Source organism: Malus sylvestris, chromosome 1, assembly GCF_916048215.2.
Source record: "Malus sylvestris chromosome 1, drMalSylv7.2, whole genome shotgun sequence".
Lineage (NCBI taxonomy): Eukaryota > Viridiplantae > Streptophyta > Magnoliopsida > Rosales > Rosaceae > Malus > Malus sylvestris.
In genome coordinates this window covers 19033561-19045308 of record NC_062260.1, presented here as the reverse complement: position 1 = coordinate 19045308, position 11748 = coordinate 19033561, and the positions used below count along the sequence as shown (strand labels likewise).

At 36.9% G+C, this 11748-nt stretch overlaps 2 protein-coding genes across 3 annotated transcripts; one reads left to right on the top strand and one right to left on the bottom strand.

Moving 5' to 3' along the window:
* Positions 1-212: 212 nt before the first annotated feature.
* Positions 213-7913, top strand: LOC126619212 (dihydrolipoyllysine-residue acetyltransferase component 1 of pyruvate dehydrogenase complex, mitochondrial-like). Of its 2 annotated transcripts, XM_050287514.1 has the most exons (22): positions 213-381; positions 1211-1261; positions 1700-1754; positions 1832-1865; positions 2081-2127; positions 2249-2293; positions 2452-2525; positions 2878-2947; positions 3683-3874; positions 3967-4011; positions 4127-4200; positions 4667-4736; positions 4941-5336; positions 5495-5555; positions 5646-5690; positions 5786-5869; positions 6309-6385; positions 6496-6558; positions 6899-6969; positions 7058-7179; positions 7306-7386; positions 7519-7913. In XM_050287514.1, the coding sequence occupies exons 1-22, from the start codon at positions 287-289 to the stop codon at positions 7575-7577; spliced, it is 1911 nt and encodes a 636-aa protein (XP_050143471.1). In that variant the 5' UTR covers positions 213-286; the 3' UTR covers positions 7578-7913. The 2 variants fall into 2 exon arrangements, with proteins under 2 accessions (XP_050143471.1, XP_050143479.1); XM_050287522.1 differs by lacking the exons at positions 213-381; positions 1211-1261; positions 1700-1754 and having other exon boundaries at positions 1860-1950.
* Positions 7914-8916: 1003 nt separating this feature from the next.
* Positions 8917-11277, bottom strand: LOC126619245 (uncharacterized). Its single transcript, XM_050287553.1, has 3 exons — positions 11044-11277; positions 10821-10940; positions 8917-9617 (listed from the first exon to the last, which is right to left on the bottom strand). The coding sequence occupies exons 1-3, from the start codon at positions 11269-11271 to the stop codon at positions 9021-9023; spliced, it is 945 nt and encodes a 314-aa protein (XP_050143510.1). The 5' UTR covers positions 11272-11277; the 3' UTR covers positions 8917-9020.
* Between the last annotated feature and the right edge of the window lie 471 nt (positions 11278-11748).

The window sequence follows — 11748 nt, the reverse complement described above, 5'->3', positions numbered from 1 at the left end:
GTTTTAAATTTGAATCTCGTAAATAATGAATTTGATATCAAATTAAACTATTCATGGTGTGGATTAGCTAAACTTTCCTCCCTTAATATAAAAATGTACTAAAAAAAAATAAAAAATAGAAGAAGATGAGAGTAAATTAGATATGTAATTACGTGAGTTATTTTTTTTAATTAGATAATTTACTTTGATTACATGTATAAATATCTTTCACTAATTAACATATGCTTTGAGCAAAATTTAAAGGAAAAAGGTAGAACAAAGGCCTCTCTGTAACACGAAAACAAAAATGGCGCTCTCGCGGCTTCGACACCCAGTGATCTCCCGCGCGCCATCTCTCCTGAGAGCTCGCCTTCTCTCCTCGTCCACCAGATCACTCACTCGGTACCCCTCTCTCTCTCTTTTCAATCACTTACGATACATTTGTTCGTCTCTGAATTATATGGAATGGCTTTTGAGGTAAAGTATTGATTTTTGTGAATTGGGTTGGTGGGAAATTGTTGAAAGATTTGTTATCTGATTGAACTGGGAGTGGAATTATGAGAATTTTTAGATTTGGGGTGCTGGGATCGGTGGGCAAGTGTTGGGGTGGCTTCAATACTGACATAGTTATCATTTTGAGCTAGAGGAACACCTATTGTGTTTGAAAAACGTCATTTGTTTTTAACTGATTGATGATTTTGTGTTATCTTGGTTTATGAAATGGTATTGGGTTTTTGTGATTTTGATAATTGGAGAGTGTTAATTGTTGAATCCGACTGTTTGACGAAGTTGCCGATTGAATGTGATATAGAATATTGGTCCTGAACTTCAGCATTCTTACCTGAACTGGTCACTCATGCTCTTTAGCTTCAATACCTAAGCGTTGTGACTTTCGGAAAGATGAACCAACCAAATACACTAGAAATAAACATTTTCACCACTACTATTACACGTGCGCAGAATATGTATAATTGAGATGCTCATGATGCCGTAAACATATGAAACATGTAGAAAATAGTTTAAAGCATCATCTTAGCATTTTATTTTCTTGACTAGTAGATGGTGCTAGCGTATTTTTGGCCTTTGATTTTAACCTAAGTTTGGATGCTGATTCCTCTGCTCTTTTGGGCACTGGATTCTGTTATAGCTTATGAGGCATGGTTAATATAGTACCTTTTGTACAAATTGCATGTCCAAGCTCTATAATCTCTCTTCTCTTTTGATGGTGCAGAACTTTCAGTTTGCAAAATTCTACTGCGCTTGGTGATAATACGCTGTTAAGGTCTGTAGTCTTTGACTTTTTACATCACTTGGCAAAGTTGAGCTATGGATGGATACTTCCGTCACCCTTATTCCACCAGCATGGGAGGACGGCAATTTATACTGCATTAAGTTGTAGATGTTTAAATTGAGGACTGGTGGCCTGCCATTTTTCAATGACATGAGGCTCGTTTAGATAACCACTTGTTTTCATTACCAAAAGAGGGGAATTTGGTTTGCATTTAACATGTTAGGATCTACAGTTGAAACTATAAACCCTGGTTTAGATTTGCGTCTAAACATGTATATTTGTTTCTAAGTATTCTTGCCTACTATCAAGTACAGTGTACATGTACATGCTTATTCAAGCAAGGTCTTGTCGGTTCAGTCTATACCTTGCTTCCCTAGTTATTTTCATCTTCTCTCTGTGCTGGCTTTCACTGAGAATTAAATTGATCAGGCCAGCATCTTTGTCCATGCTCACTGGAGTTCATGATATACCATCAAAGCTGAAGGTTAGTGCCTGAAATGTATATTTAAGCACACAGCTTCCCTTTGGTAAAGTATTTATGGACACTTTTATCATTTTCAGCCTTGGACATGTGTCAAATGTTATTCAACTCAAGGTACGAAGTTTCCACTTAGACTGACTAAATTTACCAGTTCAGTCCAAACTGAAAAGATGTCGGTAGTTAAAATTAAAAAACTGAGGTTAGCAACCTATTTGCCATTCTTCCTTTTATTATCGACCGAGAGGACTTTCCAAATCTTATCATGCGGATGATGTTTATTTAAATCTATGAATGACTTTCTTTTAACACTAAGTTGATTGATATCACAGATCCTTTGCATACTGTTATTGGGATGCCGGCTTTGTCTCCTACAATGGTAATGTTGTGGGAACTGTATTCACTCAAGCATGTGCCAAATTCCCCTTGTAATTTTATTAGCAGTGGTAGGTTACCTGTCTCTCGTATAACTATTACTAACTTACCATTTTCACTTGTAGGCTCAAGGTAACATTGCAAAGTGGTTTAAGAAAGAAGGAGACAAGGTAAGTTCTACCAAAAAGTTTATAAAATGAGGGTTCTAGGTCATGTTTCATGTGATCGGTTTAGTAAGCACAGAAGGACATATACTTTCTTAGGGCAGAGCAGTTAACAATATGTTGGCCGCTGTAATTCTGTTCCTGAGTTCTGTTTAATCTAACAGATTGAACCGGGCGACATACTATGTGAAATTGAAACTGACAAAGCTACCGTTGAATTTGAAAGTCTTGAAGAAGGGTAATTCTTATTTTATATTGTAATCTCTTTAAATTGTGGAGTAAATGATGCATGATCTAATTTAGCTTTGGTGTAATACATTAGATAGTTCCAATGTTCACTCCCAATGTTTTGGCATAGACACTGAAATTATTATATTACTAGAATATTTTTTCTGTGTTTTTTTATTTTTGTCATTATTTTCCATCTTTGATGTTAAACTTTGCAAAGTGTTCTGTTAGCATTTTTTTTTCAGTCCGTAGTTATGTTTTATAATGTTCTTTTGTATAACTTCGAGTCGTGCAACTCTGGTGCATTTTGTTCTGAACTAGTATGGTAGTACCTTTCTTTATTCTGTTCTTCTGTTTGGAAGGTTTCTAGCCAAGATACTGGTACCTGAAGGTTCAAAAGATGTGCCAGTGGGACAGCCTATTGCAATAACGGTAGTGTGCATTATTCTATAACCTTGATCCCTGAATTTTTGTTTTTTTGTGGAGACCCATGCCCAGTTACACACACCCACACCTATGAGATGGAATTTAATTCACTTGTGAAAAATTACAGTCACCCAAGTTAATCTAGTAATAAGGTTTTTTATTTATTTTTATTTTTAAGTATTTAATGAAAAGCGTCAAACAGGACGCTACCCAATTATACAAGATGTATACATAGTTCTACAAATGAAAAAAAAAAAACTCAAATAAAGAATACAATAAATGTGCAGGTTTCCTATGTGGCCGTTCAAAGAGTTATCAGGCTAAAGGATCCCTTAAGTCCATTTTTGAGATTCCTAATCCGAAAATTCATTCCTTTCAAGCCACGAGGTCCATAACACACTATGGGTTGTGTATCCATATTTCCTTCTGAGCAAATTGGAATGAGAGCCAAGCATTATCCAACTAATCCCGTAAAGTGAAAAATTTTAAAGCCCATAATCACATTCCACAGGACAATGTAAGAGCCAATCTAATGCTAAGTTGACTTGCTCCGCTATCTGAAACTTTGGCAACACATACGCTTTTTGCTTAAGAATTGTTATTCCGTCATGGTTTCTCACATCTTTTTATTCAAATTACTAACCTATATCTTTCACACTTTAAGTGGTGGTTTAATGTTAATCATTTACTTTGATTACAACTCAAGCACTTAGTTGTCGAGACATTTTGTGCATTTTCAAGGTTGAGGATGCAGATGATATCCAAAACCTCCCTGCTAATGTGGTCAGTGGCTCTGAGGTCAAAGAGGATATACCAGCACCTCAGAATGTCAAGAATGAAGAGGGGGTACAAGATACAAGTTCCATGGGCACAAGCACATCAGAACTTCCTCCTCACATTGTCGTTGAAATGCCAGCTTTATCACCGACAATGGTAAGGAAGTTTCAATCAGTTTTTCTGCTCTGATTATAGATGAATTTCCTCCCAGAGGAGCTTAATACTGCTATTCCTGTGTGTCTGTTCAGAGCCAGGGAAACATTTTTAAGTGGAGAAAGAAAGAAGGAGATAAGGTTAGTTATATTTGATGTAAGGTTTTGAATTTTCTTTGGAATACTTTTTATCTGAATTCATTAACAACTTTGACGGTATCAACATAAATTGTTTTCTTGATCACATGTCTAACAGATAGAAGTGGGTGATATAATATGTGAGATAGAGACAGACAAAGCAACCATTGAATATGAATTTCTTGAAGAGGGGTAATTTTTTATTTTTTTTCCTCACATACGGAGTTTCCCTTTTAGAACACATGAAGTTTCACTTATGCTAATTGTCACTTGGTCTCAACTGTATTATTTGTTTGGTTGTAATCTACATTTCAATTGAACAAAAATCGTAAAGGCATGCTTTATCAGCTGAAATGCCTTATAGCTGCTATTTGGATGAAGTGTCTTATTCACATAGCCCATATGTGTTCAATATTTTAAATAGGATTAGGAACCATCTCTTTTGATAACTAGTATTAAAATGTCCAACTAGTAACTGATGGAGGAAACATGAGGAATGGGGATTTTCATTTTTACATTACGTTTTAAAACATTATCTCCTGATCATTCTGCTTCTGCATTGGTGAATCTCTTTAGAAAAATGAATGTATTATTGTTTATGAAGCAGCTCTTTTTGTGGGTGGTCTTGAAAATTTCTTATTAATGAAATATGTTGTAGATACTTGGCTAAGATACTAGCACCAGAAGGTACAAAGGACATAGCTGTTGGCCAACCAATTGCAGTAACAGTAAGTACAAAGATACTTGTAGGCTCTGACCCGTCTCTCATTCGCCCTTGAGGATAATTTACATCTAATGCCATTGTAATATGGCTATTATTTCTGTCTGTCAGATGGTTAATTTATGAAAAGCTTTCCCAATTTCTTAACTTCCAATTATCCTAGCGTCTTAAGACATATGAGAATGCTGATTCTGTCTGTCTGTCTGTCAAGGTTGAGGATGCAGCTGATCTGGAAACTGTAAAGAATGCTGTTGGCAGTGGTTCAGCTGTTAAAGAAGAAAAACCAGTCCGTCAGGATACTAGAGATGTGACTAGATCAGAAAAAACCAGTATTTTAAGGATCAGTCCAGCAGCAAAGTTGCTTGTCACAGAACATGGATTGGATACATCATCGCTGCAGGCATCAGGTGCTCATGGTACATTGCTGAAAGGGGATGTTTTAGCTGCAATCAAGTCAGGAATAGGATCTTCAAAAGTTTCATCTAAAGAAAAGACAACTCCATCGTTGTTAAAGGCGTCAAGTACTCATGCTCCAATATCAGCAGACTCAAAGCCTTCAAAACAGACAGATTCTTTTGAAGATTTTCCCAATAGTCAAATCCGCAAGGTAGGTTTCGTTGACTTAACATGTCAAATGGAAATCTCAATTTGGATTACACCTTGCTGGCATTGATGGTTTTGTGCTATAAGCCTGGTCTCAAATATTATTTGTTATGTGTCTGCTTTGTTCAAGTTGTAGTTGAATATATCTGTTTTGGTTTGCAGGTGATAGCTACTAGATTGCAAGAATCAAAACAAAACATACCGCACTTATATTTATCATCAGGTCATGTAACTATTTGAAGCCTTTTGTTAATTCAAATTTCTTAACCATTCTTTTTTTTTTCCCTAAAATTTGTTGATTTATTCCATTCAGATGTTCTTCTGGACCCTCTTCTTTCTCTTAGAAAGGATCTTATAGGTATGGATTATGAACTTCAAATTGTTTTTATTCTTGACCTTTAGATTTCTTGAATCTAGCAAATCATTTCTTTTTATGTGTTCCCTTAATTGCAGAACAGCATAATGTTAAAGTTTCAGTTAATGACATTGTCATCAAAGCTGTAGCTGTTGCATTGAGAAATGTACCTGAAGCAAATGGTAATGGCACATGAACATATATTCTGCTGCAAACAACTTACTAGGCATACAGTTTGTGGGGTGAGTCGGGGTGGGCACGTGTTCTTTTTTATAAAACAGTCATCCTAAAAATCATATTTTTAAAAGAATTTTCTATGGGAAATTAATTGAGGGGAGCTGTCATCACATGTTTTCTGGGTACTGGGTGCCAGACACTTTCACTTCTATTGAGTATATTTCTTTTAGAGAATTCCTCCATTAACAGTCGAAGTTTTTTAAAGTAAATTTTCATTTGTTGTTCTACTTATATAGTTTGGTTATTGGAATTTGTTAAATTAAATGAATTTGTTTTTCATTTTTATTTCATATTCTGGAACTGATTTGTAAGCTTTAGACGTTTTTTTGTTGTGAAAAGCAATCGTAGAGGTTCATAACACATTTGTTATTTTAATACCAACAGCTTACTGGGATGCTGAAAAAGGAGAAGTCTTTCTTTGTGATTCCATTGATATATCAATTGCTGTGGCCACTGAGAAGGTAATTTACTGATTTTTAGTGTTTAAACTATTATACAGCACCTTATAGGCTTATACGAACAAAAAAAAGTATTGTGCAGTGTCCATTCATATGATTGGGTATTGTTGCAGGGCCTGATGACTCCAATTGTGAAGAATGCAGATCAGAAATCAGTATCAGCAATCTCTGCAGAGGTACTTATAGTAATTGAAGCAGTTTTTTGTTCATTTTTCCATTCTTGATTCGGTCAGTTCCGTTTCCTTTTATGTTTCCGAGGATATGCTAGCACTTAAGAAACACATTACTTTATGTGATCCCCTCTGGCTTTCTATATGCTTATGGAAAATTGGAGTATTGAGAAATTTGCAGTGAAGTCTAATGATATTCATCCCTATGTAGAATATTGAGTTGAAAATCTAACCTTGTCTATGATACTTTTTATGTTGTTTGTTTAGAATCTTTACCTTTGGAAGTGATGTCATAATCATATTAACATGTCTTCAAATTTCACTTTTGTTGATATTTTCATGTCAGGTTAAGGAACTAGCTGAAAAGGCACGAGCGGGAAAGCTTAAGCCAAATGAATTCCAAGGAGGAACTTTCAGGTGAAATTTGTCGCATTCTTAGTTGCTTTTCACCATAGTTCTTTTGTCAAATACAGTAGTTATGGAATACATCTCATTCGTTCTGCAGCATTTCAAACTTGGGGATGTTTCCAGTGGATACTTTCTGTGCAATTATAAACCCACCTCAGGCCAGTATCCTTGCTGTTGGCAGAGGCAACAAAGTCGTTGAACCAGTAATAGGAAGCGACGGTAAGATATTTGTATTTTAAGAAGAAAAAAAAAAAAAAAGAAAGCGATGGTAAGATATTTAGCAGTCTAAATTTGATGCATTATGGAAAGGGATAACGAAGTGAATTTTTCTTCCCCCCACCATAGGAATTGAGAGGCCTGCAGTTGTCACCAAAATGAACTTGACATTATCGGCTGATCATCGAGTTTTTGATGGCAAAGTTGGAGGTATGTAATGCTACAATCTTCTTCCAAACTGAAACATCAAAAACAAAAATAGATATGAAATGTTATGTAGTTTGTGTTGAGGCATTTGATTTCTTCACATTTGCTTATGAGACTATCCAATCTATCCTGCAGGTTCGTTCCTCTCAGCTTTACGTTCAAACTTCAGTGATATCCGAAGGCTTCTTTTGTAATGACAGGAAAGAAGCCTCGGCCTCATCCTAAGCTAGGAGATTTGCCCGAACGACCCCGTAGCAGGTTTCTTTCAAATCGTTCTAGAGAATCACAATATTTTTTTTCCCATGATTTGCTTGTGCGTTCGCATTTGTTGTGCCATCTTGGTTTCTAGAATTTCAACTTCCTTCTTCCATCGTCACAGAAAAATCATCAGAGGTACGAGTAGTTGCAAAATTTTTGCATAACTTCCCATCTAATTCCGAATGTTACCATCCCTCGAGTACGAGGGAATAATGTGCAAACATCGCCAGAGAAAATATGACGATATTTCAACAATAAATTTCCCTTCTTAATGTGCAGAATTTTGTCCTTTTTTCTGTGGCACTGCCATTCAGCTATACCCCAAATGTACATTATTGTTTAATTAACTGTCCGTTGTGTTTACTATTTAATTGGTCAAAATTTGAGTATTTGCTTAATTGTTCGAACATAAACTTCTCTTCTACGATACGTATCGTCAAGTAGTGTAAAATATTACCAGTTAGATCTTGCATATAAGAATGTAATGAATCTTTGCATAAAACTCGTATCACTAATTTTTTGGGGTGGGGGCATGCTTGTTTTAGACGAACTCAGGGTCGAGGACCACAATAATGGCCAATGGCCAAATTAACTCATGACCGAAAATCGTACTCATGAACGAAAATTGTGTATTCGGAATCGAAGGTTAAACCCATGGTCGAAGACCATATGATCGTAGACCAAGGCTAAACTTATGACAAACATTTTTTCTCCCCAAACCCGAAGGGCACGTGTTAGGGGAGAGAGAAGACAGTGTAGGAGAAAAAACTAAGGGTCAAGTAACTAGCCATTTTCATTGAATCCTAAACTTTGGGCGTTGATGATGGTGGTGGTGGTTGTTAGGACTAGAACAAACAAACATGATCAAACACTTCAATGGAATATAGAACATGAAAAATAGAAGGAAATTGGAACTAGAAGCCCAAGGCATGAGTCCCAATAAGAAGACCAATACTTCCACCAATTCAAGTGATAAAAAAAGGGGTATGAGATTTAATAATATACTAGACTCATCTTGAACAAATAGTGACTTGAGCGTTGTATTGTATGATATACTCGAGTCATCTTGAATAAAAAGTGACTTGTATGTTGCGATGTAATAATGGCAAGCGAAGATGGTGTCGTGAGTGCTTCCAACACAAACCCATCCTTAACTCTTCAAACTGGTTTTATAATTTTATCTTATTTTTCTTTTATATTTAGAGTTTTTCTATTTAAAATTGTAATTCTTCGTATCAATGATCCTTTTTTGTATTCTATTAGCGTCCCTCAAGCTAAATACGCTGCTAAATCTCATTAATTTAAAGATATTAAAGAACATCAATTACTGCTTAAAAAATCAGCTCATTTCTTGATCGACAAGAAAACGAACAATGGTCTCATGCATGCTGCGTATCCTGCTCTTTGACAGTAAGAGGCTCGTACCACTGAGACCCAAACCCAGCAATTTCCCTCGCCTTTTCATTGAAAGGAGGCTTCAAAACCCCCCTAAAATACCTTCTCACAATTCCATGAAACTTTTTAATCACTTCAGCTTCTTCATCAGCCTCCAAGTTCGTCAAGCTCCGTTGATCCAAACCGCTGTCCCCCGGCCTCAAGCAGAGATACTTAAACCACTTAACTCCAGCAGCACAATGAGTTATTTCTTCCGGGTACACCACGCTCTCCAGCAACTCAGCCGTTTTGTCATCCCCTCCGCTGCGGAATCGAGAGATGGTTGTTGGGAGCACGTCGAGTCCTCTTGCCTCGTGGACGCAATGCTCGATTGCAAGGCGCGCCATTAGGTCTTTGGAAGTGGCAGTTGCCGAGTCCCAGAGGCCGTCATGGGCAGGAAAAGCTCCATAAAAGGAACCCATCTCCTCCAGGCGAGATGCCAGCAGAGTGAAGTGACGACCTTCGTCCCGCGCCACCTTCACGAAATCCGTGAAGAACTCTCTCGGCATTGCCTCTTGCTTCCCGAACCTAGCAATTATGTCCTGCAAATTCAATATTTAACACAAACAGGCTATTAGAATTATAGTATAACTAACGTAACTGAAACAAGTAAGGTGCACCAAAGATGAGTTGAGTAACTTGGAAAAATGGAGAAATGACTCTTTCTACTATCGAATAAGAAAAAGAGAAGTGGTTGTAGCTTTGCAAAAAATGAAGCATAGAAAAGCAATGGGTCCTGACAGTAAGACTATCCAAGTGTGGAAGATCTTGGGATAGACGGGTATGGCTGGCTTACAAATTTTTCAATAAGATTTTGAAAGCGAAAAAGATGCCAAATGAAGGGCGAAAAAACACTTTGGTACCTCTCTACAAGAAGAAGGGTGAAATACAAAATTGAATGAATATTAAGTTAATGAGTTATAAAATGAAGCTTTGGGAGAGAGTAATTGAGATAGACTGAGACGAGACATGAATCTCATACAATCAATTTGACTTCATGCCTGCATGCTCGACTTCGGAGGTAATCTATTTGTTACAGAAATCGATGTAATGAATGTAGAGATATGCAAAAGGATTTGCACGTGATCTTTATAGATTTGGAAAAAACGTATAATAGGCCCCAAGAGATATTCTTTCAATGATCTAGAGAAGAAAGAAGTACACCAAGACTCAGCTTTAAGTCCTTACCTTTTTGTATTAATAGATGAGTTAATGGGATATATTCAAGATGATATCCCTTGGTGTAGATGAAATGCAAGTGAGAGTAAATGTGAAGCTTAACTTTTGGTGGAAATGTTGGAATCTAATAGTCTTCGCCTAAGTAGGTCAAAGACAAAGTATATGGAGTGCAAGTTCATTGGAAATGGGGGTCCAAATGAGATATGAAGTAATTGAAGCTAACAAAAGACTTAGGCACAAAACCAAGGGCAGTGATGTCGTATAACTCATACAGCCGACCCTATTTTATGAGATAAGACTTTGTTATTGTTGTTATTCTAACAAAACTGAAACACCAAACAAACAAAAAAAGTGAGAGAGAAGCCTGATTTGCAGCATTTGTTCTCCAATGCGGGATGAAGGATGCGAGATTGTTCACCCAATTGTTTACCGCATTCATCCCGCATTAGAGGAGAATCACTTCCTACCCCTAGGGATGTCACTGACACGGTATCACAAACCCATCATTTTCTATTGATTCCTACAATACTAAATTGCATTTAACTATAGTAGTACTGAGTGAGTACCCAAGACAAGTCAATAGCCCAACTCTCAGTGTGCGTGAGGCTATGAACTATGGCCTGCCTACTCCTTAAGCTCCCGCCTTTCCCAATCTTCGGCATCGAACTCGGCGCCACCAACTTAACCTGCACACCCACAAAACACACACCGCAATTTCATCAAACACTTGGCGCCGCAAATAATTAAAAACAGATAATTCGACATTGTAATCATAAAAAGCCTACGCACATTGCTGAGCCTGGAGGGGCGATCAGGCACGGAGAGGTCCAGGGACGAATCGTACGCACGAGTGATGGTCCCTCCGAGCCACTGAGCCGCCACCGAGTCACCGACTCGGGCCTTCTCGAATGGGTCCGCCGTGTTCAATACCCTTGTCGCCGCTTCCACTAAGCACTCGGTTCCGCTCATATTTTTTTGTATGCAGCGCTCTTCACACATTTTTTTTACTTTTTGCATAATTTGGAACGTTTATCTACTTATATTTTTCAATTTATAACATCTGACGATAAAAAATAGAAATGATTGACGGTCCAAACTTGATCATTATTTGATGATTGAAAATTGAGACGGATATTAAGAAGTAAAAATAAGTATGTGAATGACAACACGTTTTTTTTTTGTCGAAGAGGGCCTAAGCGTAAAACAAATTTTTTGAATTTAAACAAACTCCAAACTAGCTACTTTGAGTTGGTTTGGTATTATTGAAATCAAAAGCAGCTTTTTGAAAAAGTTAGGGTTAAAATTGTGTTTGGTAAATAAAAATGAAGTGTATTTTGTCAAAATCATGGGTCTAAAACAGTAGAAAGTAAAAACAGCTCTACCCCTACTTCTAAAAGCAACGTATTTTTCCACATCACAAACTAGTGTTTAGTATTACGATCTAATAGTATTCATCTTCAAATGTAGTGAAAGATCTTAAATTTAATTCCCACT

What these genes read in the sequence shown, in the direction of transcription:
- LOC126619212 (XM_050287514.1), top strand. Translation starts at nt 287, where the DNA reads ATGGCGCTCTCGCGGCTTCGACACCCAGTGATCTCCCGCGCGCCATCT. An exon ending in ATATACCATCAAAGCTGAAG is followed by an intron (nt 1,755 to 1,831) that starts GTTAGTGCCTGA and finishes TATCATTTTCAG; the next exon opens with CCTTGGACATGTGTCAAATG. An exon ending in TCTTAGAAAGGATCTTATAG is followed by an intron (nt 5,691 to 5,785) that starts GTATGGATTATG and finishes CCTTAATTGCAG; the next exon opens with AACAGCATAATGTTAAAGTT.
- LOC126619245 (XM_050287553.1), bottom strand. Translation starts at nt 11,271, where the DNA reads ATGCAAAAAGTAAAAAAAATGTGTGAAGAGCGCTGCATACAAAAAAAT. An exon ending in GCCCCTCCAGGCTCAGCAAT is followed by an intron (nt 10,941 to 11,043) that starts GTGCGTAGGCTT and finishes GTGGGTGTGCAG; the next exon opens with GTTAAGTTGGTGGCGCCGAG. An exon ending in GGGCTATTGACTTGTCTTGG is followed by an intron (nt 9,618 to 10,820) that starts GTACTCACTCAG and finishes TTGAATTTGCAG; the next exon opens with GACATAATTGCTAGGTTCGG.